The 23066-nt window shown below is 42.1% G+C and overlaps 5 protein-coding genes across 5 annotated transcripts; 4 read left to right on the top strand and 1 right to left on the bottom strand.

Moving 5' to 3' along the window:
* Positions 1–2798: 2798 nt before the first annotated feature.
* On the bottom strand, positions 2799–3769 carry MELLADRAFT_33341 (uncharacterized protein; the record flags this gene model as incomplete). The annotated part of the gene is made up of 8 exons (XM_007405146.1): positions 2799–2890; positions 2954–2984; positions 3052–3135; positions 3211–3218; positions 3297–3359; positions 3465–3525; positions 3596–3610; positions 3683–3769. The coding sequence occupies 8 exons, from the start codon at positions 3767–3769 to the stop codon at positions 2799–2801; spliced, it is 441 nt and encodes a 146-aa protein (XP_007405208.1).
* A 1100-nt stretch (positions 3770–4869) lies between these two features.
* On the top strand, positions 4870–6852 carry MELLADRAFT_91102 (uncharacterized protein; the record flags this gene model as incomplete). The annotated part of the gene is made up of 4 exons (XM_007405102.1): positions 4870–5482; positions 5589–5992; positions 6150–6699; positions 6830–6852. The coding sequence occupies 4 exons, from the start codon at positions 4870–4872 to the stop codon at positions 6850–6852; spliced, it is 1590 nt and encodes a 529-aa protein (XP_007405164.1).
* An 809-nt stretch (positions 6853–7661) lies between these two features.
* On the top strand, positions 7662–10225 carry MELLADRAFT_76710 (uncharacterized protein; the record flags this gene model as incomplete). The annotated part of the gene is made up of 4 exons (XM_007405103.1): positions 7662–8132; positions 8203–8606; positions 8695–9297; positions 9432–10225. The coding sequence occupies 4 exons, from the start codon at positions 7787–7789 to the stop codon at positions 9975–9977; spliced, it is 1899 nt and encodes a 632-aa protein (XP_007405165.1).
* An 814-nt stretch (positions 10226–11039) lies between these two features.
* On the top strand, positions 11040–11583 carry MELLADRAFT_59755 (uncharacterized protein; the record flags this gene model as incomplete). Its single annotated transcript, XM_007405104.1, has 2 exons — positions 11040–11483; positions 11566–11583. 2 exons carry the CDS (start codon positions 11040–11042, stop codon positions 11581–11583), a joined length of 462 nt encoding a protein of 153 aa, XP_007405166.1.
* Positions 11584–20116: 8533 nt separating this feature from the next.
* MELLADRAFT_76711 (uncharacterized protein) lies at positions 20117–22652 on the top strand (the record flags this gene model as incomplete). Its single annotated transcript, XM_007405105.1, has 4 exons — positions 20117–20200; positions 20296–20379; positions 20464–21654; positions 21733–22652. The coding sequence occupies 3 exons, from the start codon at positions 20302–20304 to the stop codon at positions 22327–22329; spliced, it is 1866 nt and encodes a 621-aa protein (XP_007405167.1).
* Between the last annotated feature and the right edge of the window lie 414 nt (positions 22653–23066).

Here is a 23066-nt window from a genome sequence, read left to right on the forward strand (position 1 = left end):
TTTTTTGTTAGTCAAGACTGTATACCACAGGTAATTGGCAAGAACTATCCTCACTCATTGTGCATCACCGGTAATTTGCTAAACAAATTCAAAATAAACACATCAGTCACAATCCTGATTGCAAGACCACTTGTGTACATACTTTTTTTTATCAATCAGCATTGTCTTTGACATTTGTAATGAAGCCAGCTCTCCATTCAGATGTCTGACAAACACCACAATGGCACCTATGTACAAATCCATCACAATACAATATATCGGACCCTTTTCATGTTGTATTGGGCAGCCCGTATATTGGAACCAATACCCAATACAACATGGAGATAAAAATATTTGGCAACTTGTTGTGATATTGTACATACTATCTCTCTTTTTGACCTAATGGTCAAGGACTTCCAGTGTGTGTGTAGACGAATTAATTTAATGATCATCAAGTTACATCAAGATTGGTATTTAATTCAAGTTGGTTTATGAAGAAGTTTACTAATCAAGAGTTAAAGAGCGATGAGAATTTAGGTGGTGATTGGATTGAGGTTCATATAGTCTGTTTTGGGAATAAGTCAAATGTGACTTGAGTTTCTTTTTCTTTTATCTTTCTTTGTTACTTTAATTGTGTTCGTGTTTCCGCTGTGTGTTTGTATATATAGTGGCACTTATCTTTCACCCAGATTCTTTTCCTCACCAAAAAGAATCTGTAAGTGTTTTCTCTACATAAATTCTTATATACACTCAAGTCTAATTTATCATCTTCTTATACGTCCTTATAGTATTACAACTTTTTAGTATCTGAACCTTTATTGACCTCCATCGTACATCCTGTTGCTTGTGCACAGGTATGTCTATTTTTTTATTCTATTTTTCTTTCTCTTTTTCTCTGCTCACTAACTGTTGTGTTTGTTAGGTTTGTCTACACTTTTGTTTAGCTCCTCAAAGCTCGTGTGGCTTGTTGCCTTACTTACCTTTACCTGATTACCCAAGGTATGCTTTGTTTCTGACCAAAAAGAATCTTATTACGACTTTTTAGTATCTGAACCTTTATTGACCTCCATCGTACATCCTGTTGCTTGTGCACAGGTTTGTCTACACTTTTGTTTAGCTCCTCAAAGCTCGTGTGGCTTGTTGCCTTACTTACCTTTACCTGATTACCCCAGGGAAATTTTTTTATTGGCAACGCCACATCCACTCAAATAGCTATTCAACTTGTTTTCTCACACGACTTATATTGTATTGCTCAAATATGGTAGTTAAAAATTGGTTTCAAGGCTTTTCAAGGTAAGAAAAGGAAAATCCTGAAATGTGTTGCCAATACCCAATATGATAAAAGGGGACTTCTCATGTTGGGTTGGGTGAATTTATGTGGAGAAATCCATTTTTTGATCTCAGATTGGCAATGCAATACAATACCAACTTTTGTGTCAGATTGGTTTGGATGTTGGTGCTCCAAACCCAATACTGAGACATCCACACCATTTGTTAGCACTGAGTATTCACTAGAGTAGCTCATTCCAATGATCATGATATTTCTATCAGTCCTTAAATGGAACAGATTCAACACCAGATTGCAGAAATTGCTAGTACACCGGTGTGATTGCCAGTGTGTCCATCTTGTCATTGCCTGAAATGACAGTGAGGTTGGTGAAGTGTAACATTGTGTTTTTCCTGCTGGTAAATTTATGCTCCAATAAGATGAGACCAAGCCTGAACCAATCATCCCTTCCATATTGTCCAGACATCTGGATGAAATTACAAGGGTCTTGTCTACCCACAACAATGCCCCTGTGCACTTGATGCCAGTTTTGACCTGACCCAAGTGCAAGGGTGCAGCACAAGACTGCGCTTGTCCCTGCAACATGCACCACCACTATCTTAAGCTTTGCATTGGGACCAGCAGAGGTGTGGTACTGCTTAGAAAAGGGGGAGAACATATTTCTGGTTTCAGTAGGCTGGCCGCGGCTGGCATTGATGGAGTGGAGAGATTAGAAATGTGGCCTTTTACCAAAGGCAATAATGAAGAATGTTAGAGGAGAAGTGATTAACCAATGGCAACTGAATGACCTATCCTGTACTGGGGAAGCCGGCACTCTGCCGGGTCTCTTCCAAATTACAACTGTGGATCATCACAACCCCCTGAGCGTGTTCAATCCATAAAAAGTGAGGTTGTGGTGTACTATAGGACCCAATATGGCAAGTATGTGTTATATCAAAGATGACTACACACTACAGAGGGGGTCTGGGATTGGCTCACTCTAAGATTCAGCCGCATGTAGAATGTCATCTGGAAAACAGTGACACAAAATGTTGGTTTAAAGTTGATGTTTGTGTGCGTATACCATGCATTTTGGACACCACACAAGGCTAGCCAAGAGCATCACAGCAACCTTTGACCAAAATTACACTGATGTGAGTATGTATTGATGATAGTGGGCTGAAACTTATAAGCATTGCTCATTTGAACAAGAAAACATGTATGGCTTTCAATGTTGTGCCGGGCCATATTTGTCAACACATCTGGCGGCCGGGGGTTCACATAAAATGCCCAGACATCCCCATCTGGTTGTGAACAAGTGTGTCCACATATTGAGCCTGGTGTGATTGCACAATCAACAGCAAATGGATGGCAGGCTGGAGTGGCCTTAAATATATATACAACATGTTAGCTGGGCGAGATAACAACACATTGGTAATTCCAAGATAGGATTGATTGATTGAGGACGAGAAGCCCGGCTGAAGGGGTTCATTTACAATCATTTAAATCAGATGTGTGTGGCTCTGGTCTTGTATAGATGTCACGTCGGGCATTACGCAAGAAGCGCGACCCCTGATAAGAGAATTGCACCGATAATGGACATGTGACCCAAGGATGGATGGATGGTAGCCGGCGGGGATGCGGCTATAGTCGGGACATGCACGTCAGCCTTTGGTTCAGACTGGATGGAATAACGGTCTGACTTACAGCGGGCGCTATCCTTGGCTGAACTTGAAGTCTAAAGTTTGATGAGAAGGAAGTAGTCAGTCTACTAGCAAAGTGCGATCAAAGTGGGGGTCCCCTACCGGTGCGGCGGCATTTATACCAATCGAAGCACACAAGCTCGTCGCATAAGTCATAGCCGAGCTAGCAGCCGTAGAATCACAGGTCTAAAAATTAAAGTGTCAAGGGTTAGTCTTTTCATCACCAGATGACGTGGATGATAAGTGAGCTGGGAAACGAACCTTTTGCACTGATGACAATGCGCGAAGTTGCGAATTGATTCATTAGCTCTTCCGACCATTACATGGGTGAAATTCCAAGAACTTACTACAAGAAGATATAGCGCTTTGGTAGTTTCCATCGTTGCAAAGGCAACTGACATGGGAGATGGCTAAAGAGAGGTTTGGGAGTGTAACGGAAAAGATTGGAGTTTTAATGGCCTGAGAAGACGACAAGATTTTGAGATGCGACGAAGCAAAGAAAGGATCTCCCTGACCTCCACATGGTGAATTATTGGCCTGCTCAGTTATGCACGCTACTGCACAAGGTGGGATGTTCTGAATAATAGACGAAGTGGATCTGAATATCAGAAAGGTTCATGCTACATAGAGTCGCTTCGACACTTACACCCGCGAAAGAGGACTACAAGGAAGGCCAGCTGGTCAGCATCAAGCGCCATCAACATTGACGTATACATATAGAGGATTTACTGACTGGAGCGATGGTGTTGTTGTCGTCTGCTCTCACGACTTGATAGAAGATCGGCGCCAAGAGGAGGAAACGGAGGATCGAGAAAGTCATGGTATCGAAAGCGTGAATTTGATGAGGCTCTGGTGAGGAAAGCGCGGGACGTTAAATATGTAGTTTATGCTGAATTTATTTTGTTCAAGGAATGTGTGAGGGCTGGGAACTGATGCAGAGGCGAAACGATGAATGCATGGAGACAAATCCAATCTAATGTTATGAAGTTGAAGCCAGACCCTCCTTTGAACCCTTTGTAAGAGCAATTTTTACAGACATTCTGCATTCCTCAAATGGGTGCACTGAAACCATAATTCGCCTAATCGCCACACTCTGCCACACTCAATCGGTTCTCATTGGCACATCTTCAAACCGGAAAGCTGCATTCCTCAAGACTTCAAACGTTGTATGCGCGCCTTCGTCCTGTGTCGTCTTGAGTGACTGTCGTTAGCAAGACTTCAACTCTGCAAGGGTGCGCAGGGGAAATAGTTGATGTCTGTTGATGTCCATTTGTACTCCTCGTTCAGCGGTGGATCACGTGTGGATGCGCGCATACAACCTCTGCAATCCAGAAGCGGTGTCGGAAGGTATCAAGTTCACCATCACAACCAAATGTCTCACCTCGATCTCTATTCACAGCTAGTTTGGGCTCCGAGCCAAACGAACTAACATCCTTGTGATCACCACCTAGACCTCAGTTGTCAACATCAATCGGTGTAACGATTGCTGAACCTACGTCACCGTGCCATGTGTCTTGCTTCGCCACCGAAAATACATCCATCCTTTCTCCGGTTGCTTGGTCTCTTTACATTACCAGGTAGCTCTCTCGCCATGCATGCTTGACGAGTTTCGAGCTGGGTCGACTTGGCCCGGACGCTATGCCATCGAATCTAAGACTTCAACTAACTTTCGGCAGTCGCTATCGTTTAGCAAGAGTGATTGGCACGCATATCGCTGGAAAATCATCAAGACTCTACAGGGACATCTGCTCTGAGCTCCCATATTCAATCATCCAGAGTCCTATCTAAACTTTCTCTTTCTTGACTCACTCCTTGGATCTTTTTCAGGCATTACAAGTCTGACTCGTGGGTCTATCCCCCTCACTCAATCGGCAATAATTCTACCTCAAAATATTCTCTCACTGCGATCAATACTCTCGCATGCGAAAACGCCGCCTACAGTGGCTCATTTGGGCCCTGTGGGGCTATTGTCTGTTGCTGGACTCATGCAACGGAAGTTTCACGGCCAAACAGCTGCTTGCCTCCGTTTTGGGTCCAGAAGATCAAGAAGCCACTCCCCTCACCTCAAACACAGTCTACAATCAGTCTCTCACCGGAAATCGAGTTTTGGATGCTGCCCGCGAAAATTATCGATCAAAGCAAACAGATAGTACATCTTCATCTTCATCGATAAATTCGATAAATTTACAAACGGAAAACCAGAATTCAAGTGACTTGGGGCAGCGCCAATTCTATACCACGCAATCATCGGATACGAAGAACACTGCAGATCTCACACCTCTTCTCGAGCTCCCTGACATCACACAAATGATAAGCTTAGAGTCCATGAATCCAAACCCCAAGAAAACCGATGACGGGACGAGGAACCTCAAGGTAGATACTGATGATCCGTCGAAAACTTCAGAGAACACGACGGCGGCAAAACTACTTGCCTCCACAAAATCAGGAGGTAGCTCTGAGAGTTCGGTGATCATCCCTGGGCAGAATTCTTCTCTCATCGAGACAGTCAAGGCCAGTGAAAGCGCTCGTCTAGGTCAGTCAGCTGTTATACGAAGTCTGATTCATGCATAGGTCTCATCCAGTTTGAGTCTTTCCAAAGCTACTTTTGCTGATGCATATATCCAAATCGATGCCACTAGTCACTTCATCTGGTACAGACCCAAGCTTTATCAAAGATTCTGACGCAAGTCCTCCCGTTGAAACAGAGCAAAAAACTACCGCGCAGCCCTTGTTAGAACCCCCTGACCCTTCTGTCACATCCACGGAGTCGGTAATCCAGAAAGCGAACACCACCGATCAAAGCACTGCTGATGTCCAAACAAAACCCTCAACCCCCACCGAATCAAAGAAAACGGCGACAAAAAACTCGACATCTTTAACTCAAACTTCAACATCTTTCCCTCAGAACTCAACCTCTTCTAACAAGAGCTCAAAAAATTCAGTTTCAATCCCTCTTGCAAACATTACGGCTAATAAAGTCCTGCTTGCAAGTTCTTCTGAAGTTACAGGCAAGAAAATCCCCGAGGATGGTGGACATGTCTTGGTGAGTCGGGGGTTCTTATCAGCCTTGAAGTGGTAGGCAAAATAATCACAAGGCCTATCCACAGGAAGAACCGAAAAGGCCGTAGAAAAATATCTGATCGATTTTTTTGTTTGTCTCCGCGGATGTGACACAGGCCTCGAAAACCCCAACCAATCAGACCGAGCAGCTGAAGCCTTCGGCTGGAGCAGGATCACCTTTAGCTGCAAGTGCAAATGCGCCTACAAAATCCGCACATGCTCCCGTCGTTAACAGCACCGTACTCTTTGGAGGTTTGGTGTTTATCTTGCTTTTCTTTGTCGCTGTCCTGTATTTCTGCTGCTGTAACAACAGTCGCAAGACACAGAAAAGTTTTTGTAATGATGGCCCCGACGAGCTGGAAGATGGTCCATTTGAAGTCAAACTGGATTTACCTACAAAACCTGAATGGAACCCAGTCTATTCACATCAAACTTCGGAAAGAGCAATGAATTCCACAGATCCAAGGCGCGCGCCGTCGTTTGCCGAACCCAGCCGTTCAGTCAGATCCGGAGGGTCCGTCAGATCAGGGGGGTCCGTCAGATACGGGGGGTCCGTCAGATCCCGCCACGAATACCCTGTTCAAAGTCGGAGAGGATCAGAGGAATCTTTTGCTTATAAAGGTTATATGGATTACGTTGACTATATTGATTACGATGATCATCACTCGCAGTACAGTAGGGACAGACGACGTAAGATATCTCCAATTACTCATGAGCTTGACGAATCATACTGATATATTTCCCCATCTCTCTGGTACCCAATTGACAAAACTCCTTACAACCCAACCCTCAATACCCTTTACTTCTTGTTGGGTTCCAGCGAGATCCAAACCAAGATATTGAAAGTAGCGCGATCACTGTCTTACCCGGAATTGTGCATCAGTCATTACATCATCTATGATACCCTACCACATATAATAATCTTGTAATATTTGTATGAAATTCGGGATGCGAGGTCATCTTATTAATTTTAGGTACATATACCTCGACAGAAGGAGTGAAGGCATTGGAGACCTGCAATTATGATATAGAATAGTTCAAAGAAGGTTGTAAATATGTTTTCATTGTACTTTTATATAGAGAGTCTAGCAATCACCCCTGTTGTGGGCGTAGAAGCAGGTTCTTCTTGAAATTGTCTTCTTTTTAATCTTTGGACTTACTTTCACCATCATATCCAAGTATCTAATATTTGATTGACTTGTACATATCGTGGACCTCACAATCAGAATGAATCAAAGATCGCGGTTTTTGGAAAACATTAGAAGTGGTGGTGCAAATCAAGGTCATATGCTTACCCATCTTGACTCCCCTGTGAAGAAATATCAAACGTGATGACTCTTGTGTGTTTCTTCAGAAGCTTTGAGTCTCACCAGACTTGCTTTACCACCTGGCAATATTTATCAATGTCATGAGGTGTTTTTTGTCAGAACAAAACCTGCTTGCGTATTCTTCAGCGGCAAGCCTCAGGACTGCTGCACAAATATTGTCTGTATACAATTTCAAGATGGTAAGTCTTAAGCCTAGCCTTAGGTGTGCGGTTCAGTCAAGTGAGGTGTGTAGGGTGTATACATAATGATTGTGCGACGCGATCTTTGTTTTTGTTTTGTAATTTCACGTGACGAGACTCGAGACTCGAGACTCGAGACTCGACAGTCAACTTTCAAGAGTCAAGAGTGAAGAGTGACATGAATGAAGAATTTCAAAGGAAACTTCAATCTCATTGACTGACTGGCCTCTGACCTACATACCACCTATACTCCGAATCGAATCCTCAATCATGGCCTTCTTCGAAAATGGACACAACCATCTCAGGGGCATCCTCATGGACTTCAAACACAACAACGAACTCACTGCTACTTATATTCAGCTGGACCTCACCAAAGATACAGTCGAGGGTCAAACTCAAGAACGTACCACAACTCGAGTTCGGTTTGCTGGACCCTGGGTTAAATATCTGTCAGAGGACTTAGAGATCGCCTGGGAAATCTGCCTTGACTTGAATCGCTTCGATCCTATCTGGAACCAGTTTGAGGATCGGTGGGAGTTCAATCACGGCCTTCAAGCTGTTATCCTGCTGCAAGACGTAGATGAAGTTTCTTGGTACATGAAAACGATCGAGCTGGGTAAGTGAACTTCATCGTTTTGCCTTGACATTCAGCTGATGATTTTGTTTCCTACTATCTGGGCTCGTAGGTGCTACTACCTGCCGGCCGCTGAGGCTTCCCCCATTTGCAGCCTCTTCAGCTTCTCAGACGCATCGATCGACTCCCTTGCGAAACGCATCCCGTCACCTCTCTTCGATCAAGCGTTCGCCAAGTATGGACACCAAGTTCTCTCTAGGGGAAGCTTCCGAGACCATACGCACGCGTCTGGACAGTGCCGATCCTAGAATTCGTTCCGCCCATGCGGATCGACTAACAACTCCTTCCCGCCAAGGGTCAGTATTGCATGAAAGAGCCACACCATCCACGTCGCACAAACCAGACATATCATCTTATTGCACCGATTGGAACTCACCAACCCAACAGTCGACGGATGTTATCCCATTAGCTCAGCCCTCTGTACATAGATTGGTACAGTCAACACAAGCTCCAGGGGTTTGTACTATGTTTCCTTCAAGTCCAGATCCCACCCAGTTCCGTGGTCCTCGTACTTCCATTGACAGTTTTTGTATATCTGATCTAGGTACCTGATTTCGTCAATTTACAAGATGTGGAGGACTCGACACAGGCTGGAACCTTCACTTTCAATGTTTACGGTCTCATTACACGCAAGAAGAACAATGTATGCCAGCGTGTAAGAGGTGGGACACAAGACCTACAGATGACACTTTATCTTCAAGATAATTCAAGATCTCAGTCTTCACCGGAGGTGACTTGTAATTTATTCTGGAGAACCGAAGAAGCGTGCCCTAATTGGGAAAAAGCTAATTGGCAAGTGCTATTCCTCTGGGGAGTTCATAAACGTTACTCTCCCCGATTCAATACCCAAATAGTTGGACAGTCGGATAAGTTCGGGTGGGCGTTATGGGCACCACCTGGCTTCGGTTCAGCCGAGATGCTTGATATGTGTAAAGTGGGTAGTAGTGCGGTGCCCCCTTGCTTCCTGAATTTCGAAGGTTCGCGAATACTCCAACGCTTAGCTGAGAGCTTACACGGAAGCCTCAATCGTCTCACAACTCCAGGACTCGCAAATCCATCGGACACTGATGTGACAGAACTTTCTATACCCAAACGGATATGTGACTTGCAACCCCGCGAGCCTCAAAAAGTCTCTCTTTGTGTAGAAGTCAGTCTTCCAACGTTCCTTGCCTGCTTATGTATACTGGGGCTGATCAACTGAGAGTGGCTCGAGTACTACTGCTCCCAAATCTCTCAAATCATCTTCATGAAAGCTGATTTATATGATCACTTCCGTCTTAGCTGATCGATTTGTGGCATGACCCACCTGCGAATGACCGAGTGACGGTGACAGATTACACCAGCAATATACATATTGTTCCATCTGATTTCCGCGTTGAATACGATCCTGGTGCACAGCCCTGGTCACGTCATCATATCGATGGTGGTGGCACCCCCGAAAACTGGCCGGTTACAGGTCAAAGGCAATTTACGATTTACCTCTGCCAACCAATTCTGGAACAATTCTACCGGCATATACGTGGGGACTTGGCTTCTGATAGAGCGGGTGTCCATGAGCTAAGAGAGTCCCTTTTGGGGTTATATGTCAGATTGGATCATGTAGTAATCAGGGCTGCATCCAAAGGTGGATTTTATGGACTGATCGAAACCGTCCAATCGCAAAATCGATATGAGGATGAAGCGATCTTAGATGACGAGCAGGGAGATCGACAAATTTGGAGAAAATACATCACTCTCTTAGCCGAGACACCGACTGAATCTCCTGAATTACAGCCTCTATTCCAGGCGCGGAACCAGTGGGCTAAAGAGTTGGATCCGGGGTCATAGACTTGCCGAGATGCGAGCGGCAATTCAGTAGGTTACGAAACAATCATCTCGGTCACAATTAACAAGATCGCGTGTCCTTTAGCTTCCCTTTCGAAAATAAATAAATAAGCAAGACCTGTGAATAGTGTAGATTACAGACTGAAGATGACTATTGCATATGATTTTTGAGAATCCTATTGTTTTATCGCTGGATGTGTTCCTGTATGCAATTATGTTTCGTTTGACTCAAGAGCAACATTTCCCTATCCTGTTGTATGATATGCCAGCAGAGAACGCGTTGCACTGTATGAAGTAATTACTAAAAAGTATCATAGCTTTTGAAAGGAATCCACGATTCTTGATGGTAAACAACCTTTGAAGGAGTTCATTGTCAAGTCTTACTGGTCTCTGAGCGGAAACGAAGTGATCAAACCACATTAAATTTTATTGGCACTTTCTCTATTTTGAAACTAAACGAAACCCACCGTCGTCAAGTAGAATCCCTAAACATTTGAGGTGACGGTGTGGTGTTCTACTATAAGAACATGTAGTCGACTTTTGAATTCCCATTGCTCCCTTGACCGAAAGACTGTTTCTAGGAGAATCCAACTATCTGGGGAACACCACGAGCTCAACGATGTTGCTACAACTTTCAACATTGCACAGCAAGGTAATTCAGAGACATCGAACGTATAACCTACCACAACAAGTTACTCAAGGTGACCTCAATTCTTCGGTTGGTTGACCTCTTCAAACAACACACCTTCGCACACGCGCACTGTTGATAGGAAGATCTTGTTTACTGGCGATGTAGAATGTAGAAACATTCGTCTTAAGCGTATCAGGCCTCTTCTGTGCCATTTGATCGGGCTCATGACTGATTTTTAGAGTGAACCTGAAGATATAAAAGGGACACCTTTTACCGTGTTTTTGTCAACTCCATCCACCTCATCATCCATTCATCCATTCATCCAATCAAATCCATCACATCAAACATTTTCTACAAATTTCTTTCTATACTCAATCACAAAAAAACATTTTCTACAAATTTCTTTGTATACTCAATCACCAAACATCGTCACCATGAACTCTGCTATCATCATCTTATCCATCTTGGTCTCCTTACAATTAGCTAGCTCTAAGCAGATTCATGAAAAATGTTTTGGTCAGATTAGTCCAACTGGTTATCTACCTGGTTTTATTCCTAATAATCTAGGAGGTATTAATATTCCATTTACCCAACAATTCTATTACTCTATCAACAACAATTACGGTTATAGCACTTGTAACTCTTATCCCAATAACATTCAGTCTTTCGGAAACTGTGCTACTATTGGTGCTTGCCATGAGGCTTATACTGGCTATACTAACCTTTTGAGTGGTGTTGGTAATCTGGCGGGAGGTCTTTTGAACACTGTTGGTGGTGTGGTGGGAAGTCTTGGAAACACTGTGGGTGGTGTGGTAGGAGCAGTGACTGGTTTGGTGGGAGGTGCGCTTGGCCTACTTTCGGATGAAGAACTCAAGGAGGTAAGTGTTTTTTGTACTCTATCCTCTACTCACCCTTCCAACTGAAGTCTTACTGAGATTTCTCTTTGTGTGTTTTTCCTAGAACACCAAGCAAGTTTAAATCCTCAACTCGTGAAAATATGTAATCTAAACCCAAGAAAATGTTCATACAAGATAGATTTTTCTTCTCGTCATAATAGAAATTTCTTTTAATTGAAATCTGATCATTCGATATGTTCACATTTTATAATGTATCTCATCACACTTTTTCTCATTTACGATTCTATTTCTTTAATTTTCTTACCTAATATTGATTTTCATATGCCACTCAACTCGATGTATGCCACTCAATTATCTACATTTTTTTTCTAACTCGATAGATCTTGTTAAATTTTCATTATGGATCAAATTATGCTTTATGGAATTTTAACACTCTATGTATTTGACTTTTGATTGATTTCTTTTAATTTGATTCACTTTGATCTGTCATAGTTGTCTTCATTTGACTTCAGATGAGCGATCAAGTTAATTCAAAGAAGTATATATCAGTGCAAGATGAGGCAAAGAATGATATGAGTAAGTTTCTAAAGATCAGGAAGAGGCAGTAAGAAAAGAAATCAACATTCAAACTTGTTAGAAGAATGGGATAGAAAATTGTGTTTCAGACAGCAAGAGTCTTTCCATGAAGAAGACTTTTCCATTCTTCAACATGGAGAGCAAGTTATAGTTGGTGAAGAAGGATGATTAGAACCTAGAAGGTTTCTACCTAGAGAGTTGCTTAAAACTCTCAATGAGGAGTATACCTCCCCTAACATGTTCTACCGCTTATAGGCTACTGTCTCTTTCCTTGAGACTAATAACCTATGAGCGTGGTGTGGGGGTAGCTCCGTAGGAGGGAAAATCTAGTATGGGTTATGATCACCCATCCTAGAACCCTACCTGCGGGGCGAGAACAGGCTAGAGAAGAATAGACTTCTCAACCCCCCGGGCGGTGGGCGGGCTTTGAAAATTATTCTGAGAAAGAGAATTTGCGACTATTACTTGCTGGATTGACAAGATTCAGCGCGGGGGAAGAATTTGGATGCGAGTGGGAGAAGTGAAAATTTTCACTTCACTCGGATTCCAAATTCACTTCGTGGGAGAGATGTCACATCTCCCACAAGTGTGACACCCCCTTGCTGTATCTGTCACTCCCTCTCCACTCGAGAATGGAATTCACTGTACCTTCGCAGGCTGTGGAACATTACCAATCCATTCTTCAACATGGAGAGCAAGTTATAGTTGGTGAAGAAGGATGATTAGAACCTAGAAGGTTTCTACCTAGAGAGTTGCTTAAAACTCTCAATGAGGAGTATACCTCCCCTAACATGTTCTACCGCTTATAGGCTACTGTCTCTTTCCTTGAGACTAATAACCTATGAGCGTGGTGTGGGGGTAGCTCCGTAGGAGGGAAAATCTAGTATGGGTTATGATCACCCATCCTAGAACCCTACCTGCGGGGCGAGAACAGGCTAGAGAAGAATAGACTTCTCAACCCCCTGAACTCACGGGGCTATGAGTCGTGAGCCTTGAGAAGTCTGACTCAAACGAACCCCCCCACCTCAAGCTTCGTGAGTGGTTCACATTAAATGAACACCCTTGCCATTGAGAGTTGATACCATTTAACTACTAATCTGCTAAATGGGTACACGTGCCCATGAGATTGACACATCTCAACTACGAATCTTCAAGATTACGTACGTGATGCACAGTTAAGTTTCCATGAAACCTAAACACATGGCAATCACACAGATCCCATCTAACTCCTCACAACATAATTCAATCGGCACATCAAACACACTATAGTCCTATTAGTTCCTCATTTGCATAACAGCGTTTCGGCATATCCACCTTACAACTATCATCAACTCAAGAAGATACCAAACGAAACCAACAGGGAAGAGCTAACTAGCTTAACGAACTGTCCTCCAACGAATTCAAGGCTAATTATCGGTAAAATCATCTAATCGTTCAACTAACAACCAATCTGCCGTCTCCTTCATTTCTTTATCACTAAACTTTCGTAAGTAAATCTTATAAGCATCTGAGGCCCATCTACCATGGATCTTCACCTCTTCTCTAGTTGCTCCTAAATTCCAGCGAAGAGACGCGCCACCGATACGGAAGGAATGGCCAAACAAGATTTGGTCTTTTTCCGATCGACACCCATTCCAAAGTTTACGCAATGCATCAATGACAAAACTTTTCTTGAAAACAATGGTACGTCCATCCTTCTCACTCGCAAATCCAAACACGGGATCACTTGACTTTCGGGAACGGAAATCGAATATAACCTTCAACGCTCTCACCGGGTCGAGTCTAGATTTTTGTCGAGGAAGGAAGATGTACTGAATTTCCCCGGGCTTGGCAGTCTTCGCTCCATGAATGGCGATCTTAGCGTAAGAGTCTTTCGGTCCCCATAAAACATCACCCCAAATCGGCACACGTTTGTTCAGATCATCAGAGACTAATTCACCTAAACGAGCAGTCCCCCAGAAGGCGACCAGAGCAATAGCATATAAAACTGCATCCTTCTCGTAAGATAAATCTACCCGCTCTCTTAAAATCGCCAGATCTGATACTAACACCGGTGGTTTTAATTTATCTTGCATCTTCAACTCTTGTTCAACTGCTTCAGAGGCTCGAATCAATAAAGCGACCGTGTCATCTTGATCAGAAGGGTAAGTTTTCCGATGAAATTTGTGCCAAGCCTTCAGACCAGCTATGTACGATTTCAACGTCGTCGATTTAACCGATTCATCGTCATCCACTAAGTTTTCATTCTTCTTTGACGCCCAGACGACAAATCCAAGTAGCACATCGGACGAGATTGGTAATAACAATGTTTTATCGATATTCTTTACTTCTGCGTATCTCATAAGTTTTACGATCCCCGAGTTATAGTGTTTAAGAGTTCCATCTTTCCAAGACCCTCTTAAGAAATGTTGCTGAATTACCTCTAAATCAGATCGATCGATTCCTAAAGCATCTTTCTTAAACGTGCCAAAAGGTTTAGTTATCTTCGATAGATTTTCTTCATTCTTCTTAGACTTGAGTCCATCAACTGATAAGCTTGACTTCTTCTTCCCCATCGATTTTGTTTATAATTGTTTAGGAGTGAATTGAAAAAGGAGGGAACGAAGGTCCGGAGGAACTTCAATTTGAATTTCTTTCCTCTTAGAAAGATTTTTCTCCAGGGTCCCTCTAGACAGGCTGTCGGCTTTATTATCTTTCGACGCGACACGTTTCTGTTTTATATTACAGCCTAACTCCGTAAGTAACTGCTGTATCAATTTCCATTCTTCATTCACGTCTTTATCTTTAGACTTACGCTTACGAATAGCGTGTTCTGTAGTGGTATTATCGGTATGGACCCAGAACCTACGACCTGCAACTCTCGTTAGCTTCGCTAACACCAAAAGCCCCAGCCGAATAGCGACCGTCTCCGCCCAGGCTATCCGACGTTTCTGTTCCTTTCGACCTTTCACCTCCCATGTATTCACGAATTTAAAGCAGGCCCAATAATCTCCTACCAACACTCCTATTCTGTAAACCAGACATTGAACCCACCAAAGAAATGAAAAGGACATGAGCAACCATCTGACTCAACTTCTCTTCCAACGCGACCAAAACTCACCCAAAAGATGAGGCTGCGTCGCCTACCCACCCTACCTCTTCAGGTTTCGGGTTTGGAACAATACGGCAAGCCTCGAATTGTGTCAGGCACACTCTCCATTCTCTAAGATCTTCTAACACATCCAACGGCGCTTTCCTCTTAGCCTGCAGATTCTGCCAAGACTTCTTCCACCTATACATCGAGTTCAGGTAAGCTGCCATATGTGGTACAATATGAACCGTATGGCACATCCTCCCGACGAATTTTTCGACTTGAGAGTAAGACCATGATTCATTTTCATCTAGGAATTCTACTACTTGACCTAACCTTTCCTCTAACTTGTCTTTTGGAAGTCTGACCGTGTGATGTTTCCCGTTCCAGATAAACCCTAAAAACTTTTGTTCCGTACTGAATTCGTGATTTTTGACGGGATTAGTATCGACGCCCATCAAATTACTCAAGCGCGTGACATCCTCTAAAGACTCTTTCTTGCCAGGTCTCCTGAAAAGAAGGTTATCATCGACCCAACGAAAAATGGCCGGGAATCCAAGTTCAGCGATCATTATTTGTTTCCAAGTCTCTGCTGGAGCACCGAAAACGCCACAACTTGCAACTCCACCAAAGCCTACAGCTAAGTCTACCCACAACCTCCCTCTGAAGTCCATAATGATTAAAAACCGACGTTGACTATGATGAACTGGCAGTTGGCGATATGCCTTCGCCCAATCGAACACCGCCATCTCCCATTCTCCTGGATTCATGCGGAAGAACTTCGCCACGGTCTTGAAATCATCCCAAGTAGTCTCATAATTCTTCTTGTCAACAAAGGAATTAACAGAAGGTATGTCTTTTTCTTTCTTAGGATAAGAAAGATCGTTAATGAGTCTAATAGAACCATCTCCATTTACTGCACTACCCATCGGATTAGACCTAAAGAATCCGTATTTCGCATACAACTCTTCGTGAGTAAAAGGGCCGACAATACGTCCGGCCGCGCGTTCTTTTGCTAATGTCTTCTCTATTTGATCTTTCGCATCTAGTGCTGAGGCGTGGTTGTCCGGAGTAAACCACTTCTTGTCTCCTAAAATGTGCGGCGGAATTCCCAAACAGAAGCCATCAACAAAACCATCTAAAATATACGGTATGTCCTCCTTTAGACCAGCCCTCTCCATCAAGGACTTCCACTTCTCAATTATCATATTACATTTCACTCTCGCCGGCCATTGACTCGCTTCTTTCATTTTGAATATCTTCCGTTCTTTCAATGGTAAAACTGGCTTCTTCCTCCATTCATATTCCGAATCATCCGACTCATCCGAACTTTGATCTGATCCATTTCCATCTTTTGCTTTTATCTGAACTTTCTCGACTGATGGCTCTAAATCATGTTCTTGCAAAGTAGATTCCTGCGATACCTCTTCAACAATAACAACCGAATCTTTGGCCAATGGCCCTCTCAGTCTCAACTGCTCTAAGACCCAGGCACGAGGTCCTTTCGGGCTATCACCTAGCAACGCAAATCAAATACCAAGAAAACAAAAGAAGAGATTTCATTTCAGGACGCCTTCTACATTTTAATTTTATGTCTACTACTTCTCTGGAGACAAATTTTTGTTATAAATCTTAGGATCAACATACAAGAATAAGTCAAGGAACAATTTATTCGAACACCATGTCAATAGCATAAGCGGAGGCATCAACAGAAAGATCGAATCATGCAGATCACGACGTAGCCCATTCAGGATCATCAAACGTGAGATCAGAGTCGGAAAATGAAACAGAGATTATCCAGTCAGTACCATCCTCCAATTCTACCAAGCAACTATCAACTGCTCACCAAGAACCATTATTGTGGGCTTTTCCTTTCCCCTTTTGGTTACCCGGATGCTTACTAGCATGATGCTGACCATGAGCAACCCAGTCCTGTCCACTGTGACCTGCATACGCATTATTTTGCGGGTATTGCTGAGCAAATTGAGCATAATAAGGAACGTAAGGTTGAGTAGTTTGAAACCCTTGAGGATTTGGGATACGTGGCTGATATTGAGGAAATCCACCCCCATTCCCATGACCTCTATTACCTCCTCGTTTCTTTTTGAAAGGCTTTCCTGCCGAGCCACCTCCTCCATTACCTCTGTCACCAGAATTATAATCAGAGTTCGATCGATGATGGTCTGAAGCCGATCTAGAACCACTAGCAACCTGTTGATGCGGGACAACTTGTTGACCAGTATAAAAATCGAACCCATACTTCGGTTTACCAGGAGCGTAAGGATTTCCTTCGTATTTCAGATCTCCGGCAGTATCAGCATCCCAACGAGCTCTTCGGACAGCTTCTTCTTGGACACCTTCAGGTAACACCACCCTTTCCACTTTCTTTCCTTTCTTGCCATTCTTCTTCTTCCTGTAAACACACTTCGAACGCTTCCTGAAAATAAGCGAACGAATAGCTAAATGATATCTCAACCCAATCATCCAGCATTTGTATCTAACTAGTAAGTTGTTCACCACCTCTTTATGTTGACGGATATATTTTGCATACGCCTCATGACCATACAACTCACTCGCGTACCTAGCCTCCAAATCACAAGCCAATATAAAATCACCGAATTCCATCTGGCGTTCCAAATCACGTTCATTAGTTGATAAAGAAGGTCTTTTCCGTTTCTTGGAGCCATCATCAACCGTGGAATTATGTGCTTCAATATAAGAACGATTAAAAACAGACAAGGGAACGTATCGTTTGAGTTTTTTAAAACCTCTGTCCCAGTGTTCTGGAAGATCTTGCAGATCTAACCCAGCAATCATATTAAATTCGAACTCGACGTTCTTTTTTGATATTAATTCCACATCATTGTCGGAATCCGAAGATGAGCTAGATGAACTCGATGAACCCGAAGATGAAGAAGAAGAGGAACTAGATGGTTTGTGATCCGGATCATGATTAGAATCGGAGGATGACGAAGATGAACTTCCTGAGCTACTAGAGCTTGAAGATGACGAGCTGTCACTCGACTCAGAGGGTGAGCGAGATCTCTTCTTTTTGTTCTTTCCTTTAGACTTTTTTCCCTCCTCTTCTTTCTTTTTCAACTCCTCTTCCTTCTTCTTCGATTCATCCTCCTGCTTTTTATGCTTCTTAAACAACTTATCTCTCTTCCTTTCCTCCTTCACCTCCAGCTTCTCCTTCTTCACCACCTCTTCTTGACTCTTCTTCAACTTCTCTTCCGCCACCATTTCTTTCCTTAAAAGCAAAATCGATCGCATATCGAGATGGTCGATGGCTTCCACCAAACGGTCAACTAGAGGACGGCCGTCGTTCACAAGTGGTGCCGGTTCCGAAGATGAACCTAAACCTCCAGAATGGGATGCTGGACCTGGTGTCGGACCGCTAGTCGAGGTATTGCTTAGCCCAAAGGAGCCTACTAGAGAACCCACATTAAACCTATGTCAGTGGCTGCTTTTCTAGCACAAAAAGGACCATAATGATGTGCCCCAGGAGAATGGAGATTGATAGGATGATGAATAGTAGGGTTATAACCAAGAGAAACACCTTATAAGGTAAGCACTTTCGGAACCCCCAAGCTGCCACAAAAGATACGGAGCTCAACCACCTATTCTCCTTATCCGCACAATCAAGGGACATTCCCCTAGACGTTAGATGCTTAAATTATATGGGAGCTCTGTAAGCTACAACCCTACTCATCGCCTCTCTAGTTTGTACAAGTTCTTACATAACTAGACTATCTAGTACAATTGTCTTGGGAATGAACAGAATCAATTGATTAAAGATTAGAGAATGAGGTTGCGAGGAGCTTTTAAAAAAAAAAAAAACCGCTACAACTCTGAACAAGAATTGTGTTAAACAAATCTCGTCAATAGAATTTATTTCGTGGAGCCTATCCGGCTACTACAACATACTTCAACAAGGAGCCTATCACGGCTTCAACTCTCTTTGAAATCTTAAGTGTTCGACGAAATTGAAAACCGAGAGATAAAGGAAAGGAAATTAACTTGATTGAAATAAAACTTACTATGATCATTTTCGATCAATCCAGCATAGAGTTCTTTCCTCCCTTTTATGCTTCCATCTTCGTTTAAAGGGCCTAAAAGATCCAATCCTTTCTTTCCTTTTGATTTTCTCTTCTTTTTCTTTGAACTCTTCGGCTTCCCCTTCCCATCTTCCTCATCATCATCTCCTTCAACCGACGAGCCAGTTCCTTCTTCGCCAACATCTGAACCACCTCCTTCACCAGCCAAACCTTCCCCAATCTTATCCCCAGGTGGAGCGTCCCGAGCCTCATCCGCCGGATCATCAAGTTGATGTCTGAGCGGCGAACCTACATTGGTATTGTTCGATATCGGATCTCTAGAACCCGCTCTTCTTTCTCGTTCATTGGCCTGCTCCTTGAGCTTGAGGGCGTGAACTTTCTTCTTCTCTTCTTCTTGCTTCGCTAATTCCAACATCTTCTGTGATTTATATTGAGTAGATAAATTCTTAGGTTTAAGTTTTCTCCACATTCAACTAGTGCAATGGTGAGTGTTAGGATAAACGTAGAAGATTGAGCCGATGGTATGGAATAGAAGAACAAAACTTTGAAAATTATTCTGAGAAAGAGAATTTGCGACTATTACTTGCTGGATTGACAAGATTCAGCGCGGGGGAAGAATTTGGATGCGAGTGGGAGAAGTGAAAATTTTCACTTCACTCGGATTCCAAATTCACTTCGTGGGAGAGATGTCACATCTCCCACAAGTGTGACACCCCCTTGCTGTATCTGTCACTCCCTCTCCACTCGAGAATGGAATTCACTGTACCTTCGCAGGCTGTGGAACATTACCAAGATTTTTATTTCAATTTGTTTTGTCGATTGTTTGATCAAGTAGAAACTTGGAGGCTGAGGAATGAGGCTGTGTTAATTTATGTATTTTGCCCTTTGAGAATTTATACTATACATACACTTTGGTTTAGTTTACATACACGCTCACCAATTCCGATCGATCTCAATCCTTTAATCACTCATCACTGAACCAGCAACCAAATCAATACCAAATCAAAATAACCAATACTATCTTCTTGGAATTGGTACTAACTCTTTACATTTCAATTTCTTGAATAAACTTACTTGAAAACACTACAACAAAGTCTCAGTTTACCTTATATATTCTTTCGTATCTTAGGGCGGAATGGATGACCCTTATAGTATCTTGAATGTTTATTCTGATTGTACTTATGAAGAAGCTAAAGCTGCTTATAGGAAAGCTGTAAGTTCTTATTCCGATCTAAATTCATCGATCAACTTTTTATGATCTGATATATATACTGATTTGTTTTTGTTTACCTTTTAGGCATTACTTCATCATCCAGATCGACAACCATTATCTCGTAAATCAGAAGCAGAACGTAGGTTTAGAATCCTTTCAAATGCATTTCAACAAGTTTGTCATGAGTTAGGTCATCCGATCGAACCACCTGAAATCGTACCATCAGTTCAACTTCAACCAATCTTGAACAAAACTACTTCAAACCCTCCATCTGCTTCATCGAAACCATCATCAGTAACTAACTCATCAAAGTTAAATCAATCTAATCTATCAAAACTACCTATCATCAATAAATCAAATCGATTAAATGCTGATCTGGGTCATTCATCAATACCAGATGAATCCCATCATCGTAAAAGTTTAAGATTACCTCGTGAAGAGTTAATAAGGAATCGTGAAATGGATGAATTAGAACAACAAAGTCCTTATGATGATAATGATGCATTAGATCGACCTGTTTATGTTCATAATCAACTTCCCAAGACGGCTTATACTCAAGACACTCAACCTACTCCTCAACGTCTTTCTAATCATCAACCATCAGTGCATGGTGGATACCGTGAAGGAGGAGGAAACCATCGTAGAACCGATGTTCCGAATGAAGACGTAAGACATGACCCATACCCATCTTCTCGTAGATCGATCTCATCACAATATCCAACATCTAGAAGATCATCTTTTTCTCAATCTAATGCTCATGAATATAATGGAGCAAGACGTCGAGAATTGGTCGAACATCCATCTAATTCTCGTTCATACAATCAAGAAAGATCAAGACCTAATGATTTATATGATCTTAAACCGATGTCCAATCGAAACAATAAAGGATATAAAGGAACAACCGATGAATGGGATCATGGATTCGGATTACCAGTAGATGATTTCTTTGGACCTCAATCTTCTTCTGATCCATTCAATACATCTAATCACAAAATCTCAGACTTAAGTCTTGGATTCGATAAATTGTTATCAACTGCAATGACAGGATTAAAGATTGGAGGACCTACTTCTAATACATTAGAGAACATTGGAACTAATCCAGATTGTATGATGAGAGTTAGACAATCTAAAACGGTCATGGGTCAAAACTCAGATGGAAGTTGGTCAGGTCAAAAATTGGATAAACAAATGAGAGTAGCTAATGGTAGAATGGAAATTAATGAAAACGGTCAAGAGATTAAGATTGGTGGTCGTCATCATCCTAATGGAAGAAGTGTAAGTATTTCAACTTCTTTCCTTCTTGCTTGATTAAAACAAGCTAATCGATTCGAATCCGTTGGTTCCTCTTTGTAGCATGGAGAAGATTGGGATCCTCCACCGGCTTATGAAGGAGATGATGATGAATTTGGTCATGATGAAAGACCACGTCATCATCCAGATGATCATCATCCTCATTCATCACGTCGTGGAGTTCAACGATCAGTTTCTGATCAATACGATCACCGGCAAGACTCACGAAACCGATCTGATCAAAGCGGTTTAGGATTAGCCACAAGCCGTTCTAGACCTAATCCACCAAGAGGTTATGTTGATGATTCACCTAGAGGTTATGCGGATGATAGGGTTCGAGGTTATGTTGATGATGGTCGAGATTATCTTGAGGATGAACCATATAGAGGATATGGAGATGATGGACCTCAAAGAGGATATGGAGATGATAGACCCCAAAGAGGATATGGGGATGATGGACCTCAAAGAGGATATGGAGATGATAGACCCCAAAGAGGATATGGAGATGATGGACCTAGTTCTGCATACCGTGGTGGTGGTGGCGGTGGTGCAGGTGGTAGACTTTCTAGAACTCATTCTATGTCTCAAGCTCGTCCTCAGTATCATCCTGACACAAGATCAATGGTTAGAAGAGCAGATGGACCGGTCGTTAGAAGATGATCACATGATGATCAGTATGATGAATTTCTTTGATTTCTTTTTTTCTTTTTTTACTTGGATTTAAGACCTTTGGATCTCAAGGATTTCTTTTTTTTTGAATATACCACACAAATCGGTATGGAAAGAAAAAAATATATATCTCAATTTTTTTTCTTGTTGCAATAAGATACATACTAAATAAAAAAAATGAATGAATGGAATTGAAACAAGAAGATTTGGTTCGATTATGATGTGTGTGTTTTTTCGTTATCTTTTTTCTATTTATACATATACATGATGAAATTCAAGTTGGATTTGTTTTGAAATTATTTGGTTTCTTGAGTTTCTTTTGAAAAGAAATAGTTTGAATGGATGGATATGTTAGTTGATGAGAAATTGGTTATGGATTTTCTGGTTACTGGTTGAAATGTAAAGATTCTTTCATTTGTTTGTGATATTTGATTGGGTTTTTGTATGAGATGGAAATGAAAAATCATGGTGATCATCATAAATGGGGTTCATATGATACATTGAAAGATTGGATAGAAAGAAAAGATTTGAAAAAGTTTGAGTTTTTTTGGATTGGATGCTTGATTTCCATTTCAGTGAATTGCAATTTTGGAACCATGGTGTACTTTAAATAGTGTTTTTGAATTTTGAAATGAGATCAATCAATCTTCTTGGTAATGGATACATCCAATCAACTAATATGACTTGCCAATTTTAAGTTTGATCTCTGATTAAAGACACCAAAAAAA

The sequence above is a fragment of the Melampsora larici-populina genome (assembly GCF_000204055.1).
Source record: "Melampsora larici-populina 98AG31 unplaced genomic scaffold MELLAscaffold_3, whole genome shotgun sequence".
NCBI classification, from domain to species: domain Eukaryota; kingdom Fungi; phylum Basidiomycota; class Pucciniomycetes; order Pucciniales; family Melampsoraceae; genus Melampsora; species Melampsora laricis-populina.